The sequence below is a fragment of the Montipora capricornis genome, chromosome 3 (assembly GCF_036669925.1).
Source record: "Montipora capricornis isolate CH-2021 chromosome 3, ASM3666992v2, whole genome shotgun sequence".
In the NCBI taxonomy this organism is placed as follows: domain Eukaryota; kingdom Metazoa; phylum Cnidaria; class Anthozoa; order Scleractinia; family Acroporidae; genus Montipora; species Montipora capricornis.
This window is the reverse complement of record NC_090885.1, coordinates 40,001,016-40,021,455: the sequence shown is the minus strand read 5'-3', so window position 1 is coordinate 40,021,455 and position 20,440 is coordinate 40,001,016. Positions and strand designations below refer to the sequence as shown.

At 39.3% G+C, this 20,440-nt stretch overlaps 2 protein-coding genes across 2 annotated transcripts in view; both read left to right on the top strand.

Moving 5' to 3' along the window:
* LOC138040227 (uncharacterized) overlaps nucleotides 1-5,742 on the top strand; it is a 9,844-nt gene extending 4,102 nt beyond the window's left edge. Inside the window, exon 3 of the mRNA XM_068885992.1 lies at nucleotides 3,219-5,742. Coding sequence (XP_068742093.1) covers nucleotides 3,219-4,454 — 1,236 coding nt within the window. The 3' untranslated portion in view covers nucleotides 4,455-5,742. The remainder of the gene's footprint in view (nucleotides 1-3,218) is intronic.
* An 8,293-nt stretch (nucleotides 5,743-14,035) lies between these two features.
* LOC138041355 (adrenocorticotropic hormone receptor-like) lies at nucleotides 14,036-15,546 on the top strand. Its single transcript, XM_068887134.1, has one exon. It carries the CDS (start codon nucleotides 14,256-14,258, stop codon nucleotides 15,339-15,341), a length of 1,086 nt encoding a protein of 361 aa, XP_068743235.1. The 5' UTR covers nucleotides 14,036-14,255; the 3' UTR covers nucleotides 15,342-15,546.
* Nucleotides 15,547-20,440: the final 4,894 nt, after the last annotated feature.

Genomic DNA, 20,440 nt, shown 5'->3' with positions numbered 1-20,440 from the left:
ACGAGACAGTTTCTGAAACTGCTCTAAAGCTTTCTTTTATAGTGGTATCCTCTTTTAAAGTTTCTGTGTTGATTTGCATGGTTTACATACATATAGCTTTCATCAACCTTGTTTAAAAATTATATATAACCATGATGAATCAAACTCTTTGTTTCCCTGAAAACCCAGGGATGATGGTAGCTTTACTTGCTTTTATTACCAGTCCTCAGGTTAAAACATGGCAATCAGAAGTGCTTTGGTGAACATCAATGTATCTTCCAATTGTAGATCATTGTAGTTAGTCTGATTCATCTTATCAACTCTTGAGTTTTATCTGCACAAAATATTTGCTCTTGTTGTTGTTGTTGTTGTTGTTGTTGTTGTTGTTGCTGCTGTTGTTGTTGTTGCTCTTGAAATTCTGATGTAGGCTGCCCCAGTGTGCAATTCTCTTGGTTGAAGTTGTTAGAATGATTGGCTACGAATGAGGAGCGCCATTTATCCTCACCCTCAGAAGGTGTTTTGGAGTTTTGTTCTTGGTTAGCTAGACTGATTTAGTTTTGTGAAGTCATGTTCGTTTTCGGTTCTCTGTTCAGATCGGGTTCAGATAAGCATTTTTGTATGGCAAATGGTAATACAATCCTGACTGTCTTTTTTTATTGAATTTTTCAAGAGTTTTAAGAAATTATCAGATAAATTGATTCTGTATTTAGACAGGCCATCTTCTACTTGATAGCTCATTGATGAAATATCTCGTTTCAGCCAGTCACTGTTTTCATCACTTACGTCTCTAACTGCAAGTGTCTTGCTGATTTTGCATTTCTAAAATATTTGAATCTGATATCAGCAGCAGTCTTCAAGTTAGCTTTTGCCTCTTTCCTTTTTTTAATTTGGTCGATGCCACTTTTGAGCGGCTTCTGTGTACAGGTTAATTAAAGACGCAAACAGCCTTTTATGTGTTGTGAACTGTTCCAACTGTAAAAGTATAACAATAACGAAAATGTGACAACAGAGACCACATATTTTCCCACGGCACCTTCGCAAAAACCTTTCTTGGGAACATTGTCCGTAAACAAGACAAAAGTAGTTCTTATAACTTCAGAAGAAAAACTTTTTAATAGGCTTAACTTGATAAATAACCTTGATGGTTTTCACTCGTCGTAAAGAAAACATTCGATGAGCTTTGCGAAAACGAGTTGCTGGTGTAACCTCGGTTTAACCAACTGAACTTAAGAACCATACAAACCGTTTTTTTTTTTCAGTAATATCGAGCTAGTATATTGGGCTTCATAAATGCCGTTGACGGTCTTATAAGTCTCTTAAAAATTGATCCTCCAAGAAGGCTAATTTTTCGCTTCCTGTCCTTGGGCTTCAAAAGTAAATAGAGGTTAACCAGCGACTTTTGTTTCCTTGGTTGTTTCAACGAAATTGCATATATACCAAAGGAGACATTGACGTAAGACTTCAGAAAAATGTCGGAGCTTTCATGAAACAAATTACATTTACAAAGAGATTAGAGCAACGGCAAGGACCAGGAAGTTTGGAGAACGCCTTTTGCATAGTGGGCTTCTATTGGACACAAGTAAACAACGGTCTCTGATGGAATATGGACAGGGGCGTAGCTAGGGAAGTGTTCCAGGGGTTCCGGATCCCCTCTCTCGCGCCAAGGAACCCCCTCTCCTATTTTTAAAAGTAATTTTATCCCAGCAAGAGTGTAATGGACTCTCGATTCCCGAAATTGTTCGTTTTGTTCAATGCTTAGCGTTTCACTTGCATTTTCGGAGACATGAGCAGATTTGGGACTCCGGTGTAACAAGATGCACGTGTGTGCAGAAATGTCCGCGAAATTAGTAGCCCATCCATTGGTGTTCTTCGAGCTGCTGGTTTTCGTAACAATGTCCCGATTGCAAAAGATCGATGCATTCTTTTCACCAAAAAGGTAGGCACAGCGAAAAATTTAGTGATAATGCGTAAGGAATTCGAATAAAGACAATTTTCCGGCCCTAACATCGATTATATTGATGAAATTCCAATGCCGGAACATGCGATCGAGAGTTCTTTCCTAACATGCACACCTTGATCCGCATTTTGTTCACGTTGCTGATAACGTCAGCTGAATGTGAGCGCTCATTCAGTACACTAAGCCGGAAGGTTAAAAACATACCTGAGGTCGACCATGTCAAGCGAGCGAGAGTCTGGGCTGGCGTTGATGAACATCAATTACCAACGAGACAAACATCGAGGAAGTGATCAACACGTTCGCTCAACGGCAACCAACGCGTCTTCTGTTTGCGTAGTGTAAACGCTGAAGTCTTGTACGTACGTAATGTAAGGATTGTAGACCAACCGTTTTCGTTGGAACCCCCCCTCCTAGAAATCCTGGCTACGCCCCTGATGGATACGATTACTCTTTCACGAGCTCAAATACACTACTAGCCAATTACAAGAAACGTCAATGAGAAACAAAAACTCTTAATTTCTATCACTATGGTGGTCTGCCCTTCTTTGCATGCACCCCGCGATATAATCACTGATCTCAAATGCTTGCATAAATCAGGTAATAAGAGCAATGTGCAAAAGACCATTCAATTGCTGCAATTCTCAGTACTCATAAATTTTCTTAGCTTAGTGGCAGCTCTTAAGAAGAGGCTCAAGAATTCATGGTTCTTCTAAAATTGTCGCATTTGATCAGGGCGATAATTAACCCGGGAAACTTCTCAGTAAGAACATCATTAAATATATTTTAATCGGTACCGGCTTCAAAGTTCAGCTCCATAAAAGCTAGAAAAATTGGTCATAGTGTGTACCCTGACAAATAACTTTTTATCTTATAGAAGAAAGTAAATGAGTCAAGATTTAGGGGTAGCGAATGGTTCATCAAAAACTCTGGGTCTCGCAAAATTTTAGTCGAATTTCACGGGTCTCGCAGTCTCGTTTTTTGAGCGGTTATGTGCGTCTCGCAGTCTCGTTTTTTATATGAAAGTGTCAAACACTTTGAAGTCTCGGTCTCGCAATCTAAAAAGTCAAAATGTCTCGGGCTCGCAAAGAAAAACGCTGGTCTCGCCGTCTCGCAAAGTCTCGCATTTACCATTCGCCACCCCTAGATTTGGGAAAGAGATTTCGGGAATGAAAAACTTGAAATTCTCTTTATCATCAGGTTACTGGACACCTGTTACCGGCTTTTGTTCTATGTCCTTACCTGTTGCAATCATTTCTCCAAATCACCTCAAAGCCCTTAAAAGATTCGCTTTGACGTTTTCTGTAATCTCTACTGGTCACTTCTGCTTCATAGATCCACTTCCTTGATGAATTTTCATTGGCAAAAAAGTATAAAAAACAGCTCGTTTCGAGGTTGTCCGACCAATTACATAATCTTCGTCTGTGTTGGAGTTTGCTGTGTCTTTTATAGCAGCTTATTCAAGAATGTGTTTTTGTTTGATAAGACATATTTTTTAAACAAGTCTGTGGGTGCACGAGTTTCGAGACAACAGCCATCAAGCAGCAAGTTAATTTTACTGTTTACGCCATTTTTTGGCGAAAAATGGACAGATCATTCGACTCTAGGACCATCACGTACGTTTTTTACCGAAGGGAGACAGACGTTTAAGGACTGTGAAGTGTCCACATGTGTGGTGACTTATAACAAAGGAAAGTTATTGCAAGCAGACGCAGTTGGGTTTCACGCGAGAGACATGCCCGCTGTCCTGCCGAAACAAAGAACGTCGAAACAAGTCTGGTTTTATTTTGTCCTGGAAAATCCCTTAAACGTGCTCATGAACGCTAATGGTTATGAAAACGTTTTTAATTGGACAATGTCTTACAGTCGAGATTCCGAAATTTATACACCTTACGGGAAATACATATTATCTTCAAAGTTAGCCAGCGATGAGTTTGACAATGACGACATCACTTTAAAAGATAAAAAAGTTGCTTGGTTGGTGAGTAATTGCCATGCAACTGAGCGAAAAGAATATGTCGAGGAGCTGAAAAAGTACATCGACGTTTCTATATATGGGCAATGTGGTGATAGCAAAAGCTGTCCGGCAAAACGTCATTCGCCCATCTGCAAGGCGTTGCTAAGAAGACACAAGTTTTATCTGGCTTTTGAAAACGGCAATTGCCCTGAATATATTACCGAGAAATATTGGGAAAACTCTATTGATAACAACATTGTGCCAGTAGTTATGGGTGGTGCTGATTATAAAGCGCTTGTAATTCCAAATTCATTCATAGATGTACAAGACTTTGACTCGCCAAAAAAACTTGCTGACTATCTTCTTTATCTCGATCGTAATGATACTGAATACAAAAAGTATTTCAGCTGGAAGAAATTTTATCAGCACGTACCGCCAAAGTTCGCTTGTAGTTTATGCAAACAGCTGCACAACCGGAGCCTCCTCAAATCTCCCAGGGTGTATCAAAACATGGCAATGTTTTGGGATACAGATAAGTGCAGAAAATTGAATCTTTTAGAATAGTTCTGTTGATAATATTTCACAAAATTATCGTCATTATGTATTGATCTGTATCATTTTTGGAAAGGAAAACTTTAGATCTGTCTGGATTTGTTCACCGACCAGTCCTTGATGTACTGGTTGTCCAGCGAGTATATTTCATTATTTGAATTTATTTTTTACAAAGTTGGTGTGTTGTTCGAGCTACGTGCATCAGGAAGCAAAGCACCGTTGAAGTTTGTTAATCTGTTTTCAAGCAGAATTTTACTTAAACAGGAAACTAACTTTTGTTTGCGTTCCTGCGTAATTGAATTCTAGATTCGTCTACTTCGAATTTGAGAAGCAACGGTAATCACAGAGACAATTTTTGTGGATATGGTCAGAAGTCTAAAATGGTTTGATGAAATAACAGAAATAAACATCAACATTCCAAAGAGGGAAAAACATTTCGTGAAAGGAGTTGAGCTGGCTCTTCATTTCAGTCTCAGTGTCAGACTATATTTATTGATTTTATTGACAGCAGTTGAAAATCAATTTTCATTCACTCTTCTTTGCTAGAACAAGGATAAATGTGACATGGTAGTTTATACAGTAAAGAATCTGCAAGAAACGTTCTCAAACTGAATGACTAAAGCGGGCGTTTTTCAAGTTTAATTTTAAATACAGCTCTCGAAATTAAATCCTCAATTGATACGAATCACCTCTTTCTGCGTGACAACAACCGCTATTTTCTATCCTCAGTCAGACTAGAGAAGAAACGACAGGAAATCGTCAAACAAGAGGATCAGTTTTGCCCACCCAAAATAATGTTTCATCTGATCGGATGACCAAAATAATGTTTCATCTGATCGGATGAAAACCAGCAAATAAAAACTTTCCAGAAATACAATATACACTTGACTCTAACCGAGAAACGCCTAAGAGTTATTTTTTGTTTATTCTCAATGTTGAACAGCGTAGACTGTAACTGAGATTTTATATGAAGATCAACGTCTACTGACTATGTTTTCCTACAATCGAAATAAATGAGAAAAATTTAAACGGAGCCTTCAAAAGAAACTGAAAACAAATCATTTGCTTATTGAAATGAAGAATAAGCATGTTTTACGACTTTCAGCAGGGAAAGTATTTCTCTAGTTGTAGAACAGCCAGACTGTTGAGAAACGAAAGGGGCACCCAACGTCAATTTTCGGAGAATATCTATTCGGAAGACGATTTGAGATGTAGAATTTTCGGAACATTTGTTGTAAAATCTCTTGCTTGCCTGCCTGTCCTAGGATTTTCGAACATGTAAAAAATGGTATCATTGCCTATTTTTAACGGATTGTTACCCTAAAAAGGTCACCTAGAATTTACGGGAGCCTTTTTTCTGGCTGAAATTTTCGAAAAGGTAAGTTTTGATCCCTATAAATTTCGGATCACTAGACTTTCAGCTAGGAAACCCGAACAGATGAAAAATTTGTAGGGGATAAAGATATGCCTATATCTACCGTTTACATACTAAAATACGTTTAACAATGCTATGTTTAAGTGGTTTTGAACTTCTATCTCGTTGGGTGCCCCTGAAACGGGACGTGATCCATTTGGAAAATCGTGGTGTTAGATGGACCACGTTCTGTTCGCGACAAGAATGACTGACTCTTTGCCCAATTTTAGCACTGTGTTATCAAAACGGCAAAAGAAACATTTGAAAATGTCCTTTCATGCCGATCACCATTTGTTTCTGAACCAGAAATTCAGGCATATTTTACCAAATTGATCGCGCCGGCGATGTTTCCGGTAATTGCTGCCTTCAGTTTCTTGCTCTTTTGTCGGCTAAGATGATAAATAGAGAGGATTTTTCCAACCAATGGCAACGTTCTTGTGCCTAGTTTATACGTCGCGCTATCGTCGAATTTAATTCAGACGAATTTAATTTCAATAAAATTCGTCCTTCCGTCGACATGAATTTGACCGTGGTTTTACGCGTCGAAATTAATGGGTCGAATTATAGTCGAGTTTATTTCTCAGCCGGAATGCAATACACCTGGTCAGAGGTATAATTAATAATGTACGAAAATAATGTAGCATTTCATTCGACGCGACGCTGGTGCGACGGATAAACTGATGACGCTTTAAAGATATTTTATCCGCGTTCTTAAGACGGATACAGGCGTCTAGGACGAATTTAATTTAACATGCAGACGAATTGAACGCGTTTTAGACGTCGCTTTATCGTCGAATTTATTTTAAAGTAGGACCTGGAATTAAATTCGTCTGAATTAAATTCGACGATAGCGCGACGTATGAACTAGGTCTTACTTAGTTAGATTTACTTTTTGTTGTTGGGCTCCGTTTATCTGTGACATCAGCAATGGAAGATCAAGTTCCTAAAAATCATTCATCGACTTGAACTACTAATACGACAGCAATGGTGAAACGATGAGTTTTGGAATATTCATTCACTGTCCCGCCAAAGATATTAAACTAATTTTAAATGAACGCTAGGAATTAGTATGCTGATAAACCCAGCAAGACTCCGTTTAAGGACGGTGCCTACTAATTAAAGATATTTTGCCCCGGTGTGTGATTATGTAGGAAATGTAGCTCTTAACAAGTGTTATTGAAATCCAGAAAGAAAATTGGGGGTAACCACGCATTTTTCAAAGATAGTTCATGAATAATACTTGTAAAAATCTTTAAAATACAAAGCAATGTATGGCGTTCTTTCTCAAATTAAAGCTTAATTATCTCTCAAAAATGCATGGTTACCCCCAATTTTCTTTTTGGACACGAAGAGTACTTACTAAGATCTACTTCCTCCGGATAGTTTTAAACTGCGCAAAATATCCATCGGCGATAGGAAATCCGAGTATCTGGAGATGCGCAGAACGTATGCGCAATAACAATAGTAGGCACCGTCCTTAAAGACTATTTTCCTGCTTATTTGCCGCCTCCAATTTCGTAGATGAAACTTATTGATTTACTTAGCATTCGACTACTTCCTTGCGCTGGTTATTGTGAACCCTTTTTAAGGTTGCTAAGTGAATTCATAAAGAGCGGTCTTTTTCAAATTCCCAAATAGAAATTTCTCAATTAGAATTACTAGCCACATCCGTTTTCAGGTTGAAGCCGTTTTAATCTAGGTAAAATTGGTGATCCTCAATTTACCAATTGGTTGAATACGCACTCGGATGGATTGGAAAAACTTTTTTGGAGCCCAAATTAATGTGTTGAGATGCGTAAGACAGAGCTTGATGAGGGAATTAAATGTATACGTATCCTTTTTAGAGGGAGTTAAAGCTAGGTTGAGTGCATAATTCAACCTAAGTAAAATGCGGATCACGAATTTAACCTAGGTTAAAACGGATTCAACCCGACGACGCATTTTACTACCTTCATCCCAGAGGCATTTCTTGAGCAGCGAAGCGGCGAAGACGAGTTGCGAAGCGGCGAAAACGGAAAAACCTCTGCACACGCCAGGGTCAGGATCTGACCCTCAGGCTCGGATAGGTTGATATTTTTACAAACATGCAAATCAATATGATTGGTTCGTTTGATTGGTAATACTTATGGGACGCCATTGGACCCTTTGTTAATTATCAATTTGACACGTTTGACAGCTGGCGTGTGCATGAAATTGAGATTCAAGTCCAAGCTAACCAGAGGTTTTTCGCTGCTTCGCGGCTCTCTCGCGCCTCAAGAAAACCTCTGGGACTAGGGTAGGACTTTACCTGCAACATACACCCCTACAGTTCGGGCTCTGGAGAATCGTCAAAGCTACCAGCTCCACAGTAAGAATAAAAAGTCCTGGGAAGAGCTAAGTGGGCATCCATGTCGTACCCCTCTTGATACTTCAACTGAGTTGGTCATATAACCACCATTCATAACAGAACTTTGTACACCATTGTAAAGAACAGAAGACCATTTTCTTTCAAGGTTTTTCATATGAAACTCGATTCTACAGCGTCGAATGCCTTTTCGAGATCTACAAAAAGAAAAATTCCTGGTAGTTTCTCTATATCCGTATATTCCATTATATCGATCAGGAGACTTATGTTCTGTCCTATATATCTACCATTAACAAACCCTGTTTGATCAGAGTGAATTAATTTTGGTAATAAACCTTTCCATTCTCTTCGTTAGTGCATTGGATAAAATTCTGTAGTAGTCGATGTTAAAAGCAGAGACATAGGACGCCAATTCTTCAAGTCGCAGCGGCACCCGGTGAAAATTATTTCCAAAACGCATAATAAATACATGTTATTCGATGGTTTAACATATAATAAACGTAAAGTAAAGTCTCTGCTTACGAGCCAGATGACACATCAGGCCGGCACTTATCTCCGGTTTCATTAGCATGAAGCGACCAGGAGTATTTCTACTCCCCCGTGGATGGGATGCATTTATACACCTGGGTGGAGAGAGGCACCGTGACACAATGTCCCCAGCCAGGACCCGAACACGGACCACTCGGTCCGGAGTCGAGCACTCTAACATGAAGCCATACGCACGGATATTTTGCGAGCAATGAACAAAAAAAGGTGTTATCTTGCTTCAATTTTATTTGGTAAGTGTTTTGAAAAAATGCATCATCTGTCCTTCGGGGCGCGTGCAAAAGATGTAAACAGCACAAAAAGCCAGCCAAATATCTTTATTTGATTGAATAAACAAAATGACGAGTGACAAGCGATGACAAGCTAAATTCTCAGGCTTTGAATCGTGTTGAAAACAATTTCTTTCATTGAAAAACTCCCGTTCCGTCCGTATTTGCTCTGTCCTAAACCGGCAAACCGGGACACCACAGTGTATGCCCGTCTCATATTTTGCGCGTTCTCGTGACCAAATATGGTAAAATGGCGTAATAGTGGAATAATAATAGGCAAAAAACTTACGAGAAAACGCTAATAAAACATTTTTTTGAGTTTTTTAAATTTTGCTGGGAAAAAAAGGCGCTCGGCACTCTCTGGATGATTGTGGGCAAAATTCCAGCTCCTAGCTACATAGTGAAGGAAACACCCAGCCAGCCGACTTTGTTTCACCGAAGAACATCGTGATTCCTAGGACGCGTTCGATTGGGAAATCGGAATTTAGATCTTAAAATCTCGATGTTTCATTTCCAATCGAACACAAGATCTGAAAATGGATTTTGTTGCGAATTTCACTTATTGAAAAACCATGCCAGGAAGGATTATTGAAATCCGCGACAAAACCGTTTTCAGATTTTGTGTTCGATTGGAAGTACGAAGATCCAGATTTTAAGATCTAAATCCACATTTCCCAATCGAACGCGCACTTTAAGTCAATAAATTTATTTCTCAACTTGCGATAAGTTGAACCAGTGGTAAGGTTCTCGTGAAATAGTTCTCTTCCAGTCTCCCCCAGTTTCTGTTCTCATCCAACCTGAGCACGGATTGAAATGCTGAAAATATTTAAAGCTTTCCAGTGAAACAGTATGAAAATTGATCATTTTGCCAGCCAGTTGAATTTCCACTGCGGAGCAAATATTTTGCGGAACGCCTTCGTTGGGTGCCCCGCAGCTAAGTCTGTAAAGTTCTCATCTTCCTTGGGGATGAGTGTTATTGTTTGCCTTTTGTAGGATATAGATAATGAACCTTTATGAAAAGCCTCATTTTCGAAATGAAGAAGATCGTCACACAGAAGATCGAAAAACGCTAGGTAAAACGTTTTATGAACCCATCTTCTCCTGGGGGTAGTAGTCAAAACGCGGGCCCGGGGCCGGGGCCGGGGCCGGGGTCGGGGTCGGGGTCGGGGTCGGGGTGCCTTTTCTTTTTCCCATTTTTTTGGTTTCAATTTTTATCGTTATTCTCCTGTTGGTTTTTGCGATAACCTGACTTAGTCTTTTCGAAAATCGGAGTTTGTTTTTGGAAGTTAAGATCATTTCCGGAAATGCTGAAATTGGAGTTTATGAAATATACGCCAACTGCCAAAAACACTGAAGACTCGCTGATCTCCACACTTAAAAACAGCATTGCAATGTTTACTTCTTGAGAAAAATAAAAAAAAATGTGATCGTCACGCAGTCACGCAAAGTTTAAATTTCCTCGTTGCTCGTGTTGCTGTCATGTTGTTGTCTGTCTTTACTAGAAACGTTTTGTAGTAAAGCCAGAGTCGCACGGGAACTTGCTAGTCAATTCTATTCGGACGTCACGGGATCAAATCCAATATCACTATAAAAAACAGAACAACATTGAAAACAATTTTGCGAAAACAAGCAAATGATAACGTTGTGTGACGACTATCGTGGAACTGTGGCTATGTTCTGTTTCGTTTTAATTGTATTGCGGAGGTTTTTACGAAGTAAACATTAAAATGTGCTTTTAAAATGTGGAGCTCAGCGGATCTTCAGTGTCTCAAGGAGTTAGTGTATATTCCCCACAAAAATTCCAATTTCAGTCTCTTAATTTCGAAAAACAAAGATATCTTTTTCGTAGATTCCGTATAAATGAAAGAAAGATGCCAAACATTCGAATATAACATTACAGGAGAATAACGTCAAAAATTGAAACAAAAAAATATTGGAAAAAAAAGACACCCCGACCCCGACCCCGACCCCGACCCCGGCCACGACTCCGGCCCCGGCCCCGGCCCCGGCCCCGGCCCCGGCCCCGGCCCCGGCCCCGGTCCCGGCCCCGCGTTTTGGCTACTACCGTATTTAGTTGGCTTTTCTCCTTGTTCCACCCATTTCATCTTTGACTTGAATATAGCCTCTTTACCTCTTAATTCATGGAGCATTTTAAGTTCTTCTTTAGCAGCTTCGAATTTGTCTAGAATCAAATAGTCATAAACCTGATTGAAAAAATCTCCATCACAAATTTTACGGTCAAGTTCTTGCAACTCTTTCTAGAGGGCCTCTTCTTTGTCATTTAATTTACCTCTTTTCAATTTTGAAAAATTTCCCGTTTTAATTAATTTCCATAAAAGCTGCCTGTCGGTAACTTTAATATTTGTGGATAGTAAAAAGTGACCAGTTCTTTATAATTGTCATCTTCCAGCAGGGAGTTGTTAAATTTCCATAGACTTGTACATAAATGTGCCAAATTTCATCAAGTAAACTTCCTGGCTATCGTCTGTATCTCGATCGTAGTGATAATGGCTGCAAAAAGTATTTTAGCTGGAAGAATTTTATCAGCACGTAACCGTCAAAGTTTGCTTGTAGTTCATGCAAACAGCTGCACAACCGTAGCCTCCTCAATTCTCCCAGGGTGTATCAAAACATGTCAATGTTTTGGGATACAGATAAAGGCAGAAAATTGAATCTTTTAGAGTGGTTGATAAATTGTTTAACAAATTAACGTCACTATTCATTGATCTGTTTCATTTTTTAAAAGGAAAAATTCAGACCCGTCTCAGTGGATTTGTTCACTGACGAGTCCTCGATTTACTGGTTGTCCATCGAGTATATTTCATTTGTTTTAATGTATTTTGTACAAAGTTGGTGTGTTGTTCGAGCTAATTACATCAGGAAGCAATGCATCGCTGAATTTTGTTAATCAGGCTGTTTTCATGAAGAATTGTCCTTAATTTAGACACTGAGGAACCTTTATTAAACGGGAAACTTACTTTCGTTTGCTTTGCCAGGGGAATTGAATTCTAGGCTCGTATACTTCGAATTTAAGGATATTCGAGGATATGGTCAGAAGTCGAAAATGCTTTGATAGAATAACAGAAGTAAACAAGTGTTGTCAGTGAAACATCAACATTCCAACGAGGGAAAAAATTGCGTTAAGGACGGTGCCTACTATTGTTATTGCACATACGTTCTGCGCATCTCCAGATACTCGGATTTCCTATCGGTAGTGCTTACTAATGCAGGGCTATTTTTGCGCGGTTTAAATTTATGCGGAGAAAGCAGAACTTAGCAAGTGCTCTTGGTATCCAAAAAGGAAATTGGGGGGTAACCATTCATTTTTCAGAGATAATTAAGCTTTAATTTGGAAAGGAACGCCATACATTGCTTTGTATTTTAAAGCTTTGTGCTTGTTGATTAATTATCTTTGAAAACTGCGTGGTTACCCGCAATTTTCTTTTTGGATTTTAATAACACTTGTTGAGATCTGCTTTTCCCGCATATTCATAAAACCGCGCAAAAATACCTTTGAATTAGTAGGCACCGTCCTTAAAGGAGTTGGTCTAGCTCTTCATTGCAACTTCAGTGTCAGACTATATTTATTGATAATCAGTAAAGAATCTAGAAGAAAACGTTCTCAAACTGAACGATTAACCTTTATTTGAAATACGACTCTCGAATTGCATTAAATCCTCAATTGATACGAATCGCCTGTTTTTGCCTGACGCCAACTGCTATGTATTGTCAGTCAGTCAGGCTGGAGAAGAAACGACAGGAAATCGTCAAAAAAGAGGATCAGTGTTTTATTTGCCCACCAATTATAATGTGTGTTAATAATAAATTTAAAGCTTTTTATCTCATCCGGGATGAAAACCGGTAAATAACGACTTTCCATAAATGTAACATACACTTGACCCTAACCTAGTAACGCGAAGAGCTATTTTTTGTTTAATTCTCACCTCTGACTGAACAGCGTACACTGTAACTGAGATTTTACAAAAAGACCTACTCTCCAGTGACTATATGTTTTCCGACAAGCGAAATAAATGTGACAAATTTAAAAGGAAGTGAAAACCGTATCTATCGTTTGTTTATTGAAATGAGGAATAAGCGTGTTTTACGAGTTTCAGCCGGACTGTTGAGAAAAGGGAAGTGATCCATTTGGAAAATCGTGGTGTGAGATGGACCACGTTCTGTTCGCAACAAAAATGACTGACTCTTTGCCCAATTTTAGCACTGTGTTATCAAAACGCCAAAAGAAACATTTGAAAATGTCCGTCAATTCCGATCAGTAAAAGGGAAAAGTTAATGTTCCATTTGATTCTGAACCGGAAATTCAGGCATATTTTGCTAAATGGATCGCGCCGCAGATGTTTCCAATAATTGCTGCCTTCATTTTCTTGTTCTTTTGCCGGCTAAGATGAAAAAAGAGAGAGCATTTTTCCAACCAATGGCAACATTCTTACGAAGTTAGATTTAATTCGTGATCTTCGGCTCCGTTTATCTGTGACATCAGCAATGGAAGTTCAAGTCCCTAAAAATCATTCATCGACTTGAACTACTAATACGTCAGCAATGGTGAAACAACGAGTTTTGGAAATTCATTTACTGTCTACCTCAAAATAAAAGAAATTAAACTGATTTTAAATGAACGCTAGGAATTAGTATTGCTGATAAACCCAGCAAGACTCCGTTTAAAGACTATTTTCCTGCTAATTTGTCGCCTCCAATTTCGTAGATGAAAATTATTGATTTACTTAGCATTCGACTACTTCCTTGCGCTAGTTATTGTGAACGCTTTTTATGGTTTTTAAGTGAATCCATAAAGGGCGATCTTTCTCAAATTCCCGAATAGAAATTTCTCAATTAGAATGACGAGCCACCGTCGAGAACAAAGATTCTTTTTAATTTGACACATGTAAAAGCAAAGAGCTGCAACTGACAGCACATGCCAACTATTGGTCGTTAATACATGCAAACCTTTCCATCTGCTGTAAAACTGCAGACACATTTTGTCGGTTTAGTGCCGGACGAAGTTTACACAGCACGAAACGAGGCAGGACTATTATCTGCGATTATCAATGATTTTGTTAAATCGATTCAGCTCTTCTATGGAATACATATAATCAAGTTCGAGTCAATAATTGTCGAGTTGAAGAAAACAAGTCTTGGTGCTTTGGCTTTCAAAGTCTTGAGAAAACATCCGGCAGTCCCTCTATTCCATCGAGGTGTAAGAGCTTCGACTCGTCGTCACAATGAAGGAAACAAATGAAATGTCTCACGACCATGATCATGGAAATGGAGCAGAAACAATTTCAACAGCAACAGTCGCCATTGTGGCAGGAATTTTCAGCTTGACATTTTCTTCAGCTACCATTTTAACGAACATTGTTCTTTTATTTACAATCTTCAGCGATCCCTACAATTATTTTCGATCTCGCAGTACCACATATTTCGTGGCAAGTCTGTCTTTGAGCGATTTTCTTTCAGGCTTGTTTGTACAGCCGTTGTATTCAGCTTGTATGCTATGCATTGGATCTGGACATGACCAGCCCAAACTTTGCGGTATTTCGGTTATTTTTTCACATGTGACTACTAAGATTTCAATTTTTACAGTGGTCGCTTTATCATTGGATAGGTATCTAGCTGTGAAGCTTTCGTGGAGATACAAAAACCTTGTAACAATCCGAAAGGTCATTGTTTGTAACATTTTTGTCTGGCTGTTCTCTGTGATATTTGAAGTATCACATTCTTTTGTTGAATCCGAAAACATTTTTCATTTGGTTGATCTTCACCTACAAACCACAGTCCCATTAGGTCTTTTGTGTTGTGCTTATGCTGCAGCTTACGTTGAATTTCGTCGCTACTCAAGAAACGTCGTTTTTGTACAAACTATTACAGGTGGAAGATCTCGCACATTTGTTCAAAACATTCGACTCGAAAAGAAGATAGTGTGGACAGTCGTAATAATCAATGTTGTGATATTTACATCTTTTTCGCCCTATCTAATCGCTAAAACTTTAGAAGACCGCTGTTTGAAAGAGAAAAGCAGTGGATGTAGCGGGGTGGGTTTTGAAACCTTGAAAGCTCTCTCAGTACCAATGTTGTGTATAAGCTCCGCGCTAAACCCATTCCTTTACGCTTGGAGAATACCACAATACAAGCAAGCGCTAAGTGTGGTTAAAAACAGGACATGCTTTTCTTGTCAAAGGAAAAGTCGCATCAGAAGCATTCAAGCAGTAAACGAGCCTGCTGTTCTCGCAACTGAAAGTTTATTTGAACAAAAAAGTTTCGCAGTTGTCAACTCTCTTTGTAACTCTCCAAAAGAGCCAGACCAATAGTAACCTACAATAAAATTGACTATGATATATTTGCGAGGTTATAATTATGAAAAAGTTGCACAGACTGAACAGTTTTCCATTCGACTGCCGACTGAACAATTGATCACAAATTTTGTGAGAATTACTGTAAAATTTATTCATGTCATGCCCTGCTCACAATCTTAGAAACTATCGGCAGCGCAATAAGATCGGCGACAAAACATCATTCTAATGCAGTGTTATGACATTATGAAGTCATTCAAGTTTGTCCAAGCTTTGGCGACGAAAATCGCCATGATGTTAAAGAGAAATTAAAATACATGTCGATCTTTTATTCAGTACCTAATTCTAGTATTGATTTTATCGTATATCATGTTTCGAGGTGGCTCAAGTCTTCACCAGTAAAAGGCTATTTGAACCTCTAATAACCTAAAGAAGCATGCACAATAATAATGAGTACATCTTGCTAGGCTAAAGATTGGGTGTATGGAAAAAACGAAGATCGAAGACCCGAAAAATGCAATTCCTGCTATTTCCCAAGGAAAAAATAACGCATCAAACAGTAAATAACAACACATATAAATTTTTGTTGGTTTTCTCTCGTTTACAACAGGCGGTACCGCAAGGTTTTCGTTTTGTGCACTCACAGGCCGGTATATGGGAAAACTTTGAATAACTGGGTCTTACTTAAAATGTCGACTAACCAGCTATAAACAACAGGAAATCAATGCTAATGATGTGTTTTGCTTTTTACTGTTTGATAATTTATCTTTCATAAGGGATCTTTGTTTCGTTGATCTTCGATGCTCGCTTTCCATGTGTTCATTTATCACACACCCGACGCAGCAAATTGTTTTGAAATCCTCGATTATGAGAGGATCCTTTCTTGCTTAACTAATTTAAATGAAAATGCGGCTGTGCACATGCATTAACTGGCGAAAAACAATCTTCATCAAAAGGTAATCACTTCAATTTAACACTTCGTTCGCTTTAACAGCGCTATTACTTGCGATTTTTAAGGAGCTTCTTCTTTTAATAATTCTTCATTAACGTATGGATGAGTTGAGTGGAATCTCTGAATAATAAACGAAGAAACGAAAACAGAGTGTTATCAAGGTCCGAATGCAACTTAAAGTTTTTTTTTCTTTTTTTTTTTTTACTCATCACTAACGTCAGTAAAAGTTGATTTTATCAAACGAGCTCCGTGAAAAATGTCGATGTGCCAACGTGAAAAGATAAAAGGGCTAGTGTTTCGAGCCCTAGCTCTTTGTCAGAGCGGATTTCGCTTATAACGCCTCGTTTCATTTTTTCCCGGTGGAAATTCGACCTTTCATCAAAAAAATATATATTCGTGTTTTACGGGCCCCCACCGACGCAACACCATTGTTCCTTCGGAAACTAACCCCTTCATGTCTTTGTTTAATTAAACCACGCTGCACTCAGAAAGGCTTCATATAGCTCCTTCTCATTAACAAGTTAAAGTGTTTGGCAGTTCTAATATTGACTTCTGTCCACAATACAATGGCTGATGACGAATTACAAAATACTTTCGAAAGAGCGTAAACCATTATAGGAAATGATTAATTCTTAACCCTTAACATCCCATTTACAGCCATATTTTTAGCTGATTCATTGCTATTCAGCTACAGATATCGAGCAATTGTCACAGGATCATGAATCTTGAATCTTAATTGAATATATGTTATTATTTAAATAATTTCAACCTAGGTAAATTTAATTTTAAATTAGGTTGAAATTGGAATTAGGAAACATCAACAAAAGGTCCACCAATTGTGAGCAAGTACTTGTATATTGGTAAATCGGTGCTGGGCTGGAAGTAATCGGGATGTGGCTAGCGTACGTTTTTCATCAGTCAGTCTGTCTAAGCACTGATTTTAAATGGTTAGCATTAAGGTTGGGGTTAGGCATACTGTGCATGATAATCAATTCTGCCTTTTCAATCTCAGAGTAGCAGAAAAACAAAACATTATCTTCCCTTCATGTGGCTTTGTTTTATTTTTATTTTTCTGGTTTTTGCAAGGAAAAAGACATCCAAAAATTGACTTTTTATAACGTACATTATTGAATGTGTACAGTTACCTGTTCAAATGTAGTTCAGCAGAAAACCCCTTTGTGGTTATAAGTACTTGAACATTCAAATTCAAAGCTTTTTTCCCTGGTAGTTCACAAAGTTTGTAACCTTTTTGAACAGTCATTTCTTGTTTATAGTTGACTCGCTGATCTCCACACTTAAAAACAGCATTGCAATGTTTACTTCTTGAGAAAAATAAAAAAAATGTGATCGTCACGCAGTCACGCAAAGTTTAAATTTCCTCGTTGCTCGTGTTGCTGTCATGTTGTTGTCTGTCTTTACTAGAAACGGTTTGTAGTAAAGCCAGAGTCGCACGGGAACTTGCTAGTCAATTCTATTCGGACGTCACGGGATCAGGCGAGCAGCAGATAATGGTGAAGAAGAATTCGGTGCCGATGCACCTACATTCATACGCAAGAATTGCTATGTAGATGATGGGCTTAAATCTGTGCCAACCGTTACTGAAGCCATACATCTCTTCTGAAAAAAGCTAGTCAAGGCATCTGTGACAAAGTCTCAAACAAAAAGGAAGTTCTTGAAGCTATTCCAGCGGAAGATCATGCGAAGGGTATCAAGGAACTGAACTTAGGGGTAGATCCGCTACCTATCGAGAGAGCTTTATGCGTAATGTGGTGCGTCGAAAGCGACAGCTTCCGGTTCGTATCAAGCTTCGCGATCGCCCTTTAACCAGAAGAGGAGTGCTATCAATTGTCGGCCCTATTTATGATCCCAATGGATACTTAGCTCCTGTAACGCTCAAAGGAAAGCAGATTCTCCAGCAAATGTGCCAGGATAAGTTGGATTGCGACAGCCCTGTACCTGACTATCTACGCCCAGAGTGGGAGAAATGGTGACAAGAAATCATTGAGTTGTAGAAGTTAGAAATACAACGTTGCTACAAGCCAGAGAACTTTGGCCCAATGAAAGCTGTAGAGTTGCATTACTTCTCAGACGCTTCAGAAGAAGGTTATGGTCAGTGTACATATCTTCGACTAATAAACGAACAAGACGAAGTACATTGTTCTTTCATTGTTGGAAAAGGACGAGTGACGCCCTTAAAGCACACAACGATCCCAAGGTTGGAGTTAACTGCGGCTACCATCTCAGAAAAAATGAGTGACAAGCAAATCCGTGAGTTCGTTTTAGACAGACAGCCAAGCAGTCCTTGGATATGTCAACGATGACGCCAAACATTTCCATGTGTATGTCGCTAACAGGGTACAACAGATCTGTGACCTGACTGATCATAGCCCCTGGTACTATGTCGAGTCTCACGGCAATCCAGCAGACGGATTGTCAAGAGGACTCACGGCGAAGCAACTCTTAGAAGGTTTGCGTTCATTTGATTGGTCCCATACGTCTGTGGGAAAGTGGAGCTTGTAAACCTGAACGTGGAAACTGTCCCTCTTTCTAGAGGCAGATCCAGAAGTGAAGAAAGCATCTGTGGGGACTATCGAAGTCAAGGCTGCTGGTTCGTTTCCTGTTCATTTTGAAAGGAGAAGACTAGATGGTGTATCCAGTTGGTATAAAGCTCCGAAAGTAATAGCTCTATGTCTACCATTGAAATCTAAGCTCTTGGCAAGAGAAGTCAAAGAGCCAGGAAAACCAGTGGCAAGGTCAAACGAAGAGAAACCATTGACGGAGTTAACCCTTTCAGAGTTACAACAAGCCGAGAAGACGATCATTAGATGTTTGCAGTAACAGAATTTCCATGAGTAACTCGAGGTTCTCCGCCATATGAACGCCACATCTGCAGAGAAAAGCAGAGATCAGTCAAGAAAGAAAAGACAAGTGCTACGTAAAGCCAGTTCGCTCTACAAACTGGATCCTTTTCTGGACCAAGATGGTCTAATTCGTGTAGGTGGTCGTATCAGAAGAGCAAATGTATCAGTCGATACGAAGCATCCAGCTATTATTCGTCACCACCACTTGAAATTAAACCACTTGGGTCGAGGGATGACGCACAACGAGCTTCGCCAAAATGGCTATTGGATACTTAAAGGTTCGTTAAGAATGGCCAGGCCAATATTCAATTGCGTGACGTGTAGCCGACTACATCAATCCGCAGAAGAGCAGATAATGGCTTGTCTTCCAAAAGACCGACTCATCCCAGCACCCACATTCTCTTATAGTGCCGTTGACTTTGTTGGCCCTTTCATTGTCAGGGAAAAGAGGAGTAATGTCAAATGTTATGGAGTACTGTTTCCGTGTATGGGATCGAGGAGTGTTCATTTGGGGACTGCCAATTCACTGGACAAGTCGTTTTATGAATCGCAGAGGCGCAATGAGACAACTGAGGTGCGACCAAGGAGCCAACTTCATTGCTGCGCGAAACGAGCTCAAAACATCATTATCCGAGATGAATCAAGATCACTTCCAAGAGTACCTGTTGAGAAATAAATGTGAGTGGATCCCATTCAAGTTCAATGCACCACATTGTAGTCACAAGGGAGGTCCGTGGGAACGTTTCATTCGCACGGTGCGCAATGCTCTTGAACCTCTCATGATGAAAGTTGGAAAGTTAGACACAAATGGGATCGCCCAAGGAAAAACCTCACCGTTGGTGTTTAACGTTTGAACAAATATTTACTATATCTTTTGGGGAAAGTCTACTTGGGCTCGAACTTAGTAAATTAAAATGTAATATTTACATGCAAGTTCAAAGTTTTCATATTTTGCAACTGTAAACACAGTTGGAGAGCCATGTTACTGCAGTACCACAGTAATGAATTAAGTGTCTGCGGTTTTCGCCAATTATCTAGGTAACCGCGTCGGGGAGTAGTGCTTCCCGCCATGTTGCTTTACACTTCACATGTGTGATGTGCTCTGTGTAGTGTTCGAGCCGCCGTTAAACGGTACTAAGTTGTTATCTCAAGCTCTCAAATAAATAATTTGTTTTATCTTGCGAATAACAACGACGTCTGGATTTGTTGAAACTCCTCGGAACGCCAGGTGTGCGTACGGGGAAGCCACAATTTGCGTTAATTTGTTGAGTTCAGTTTACAGTGCCCCCAATTAGTACTCCACC

What these genes read in the sequence shown, in the direction of transcription:
- LOC138041355 (XM_068887134.1), top strand. Translation starts at nt 14,256, where the DNA reads ATGAAGGAAACAAATGAAATGTCTCACGACCATGATCATGGAAATGGA.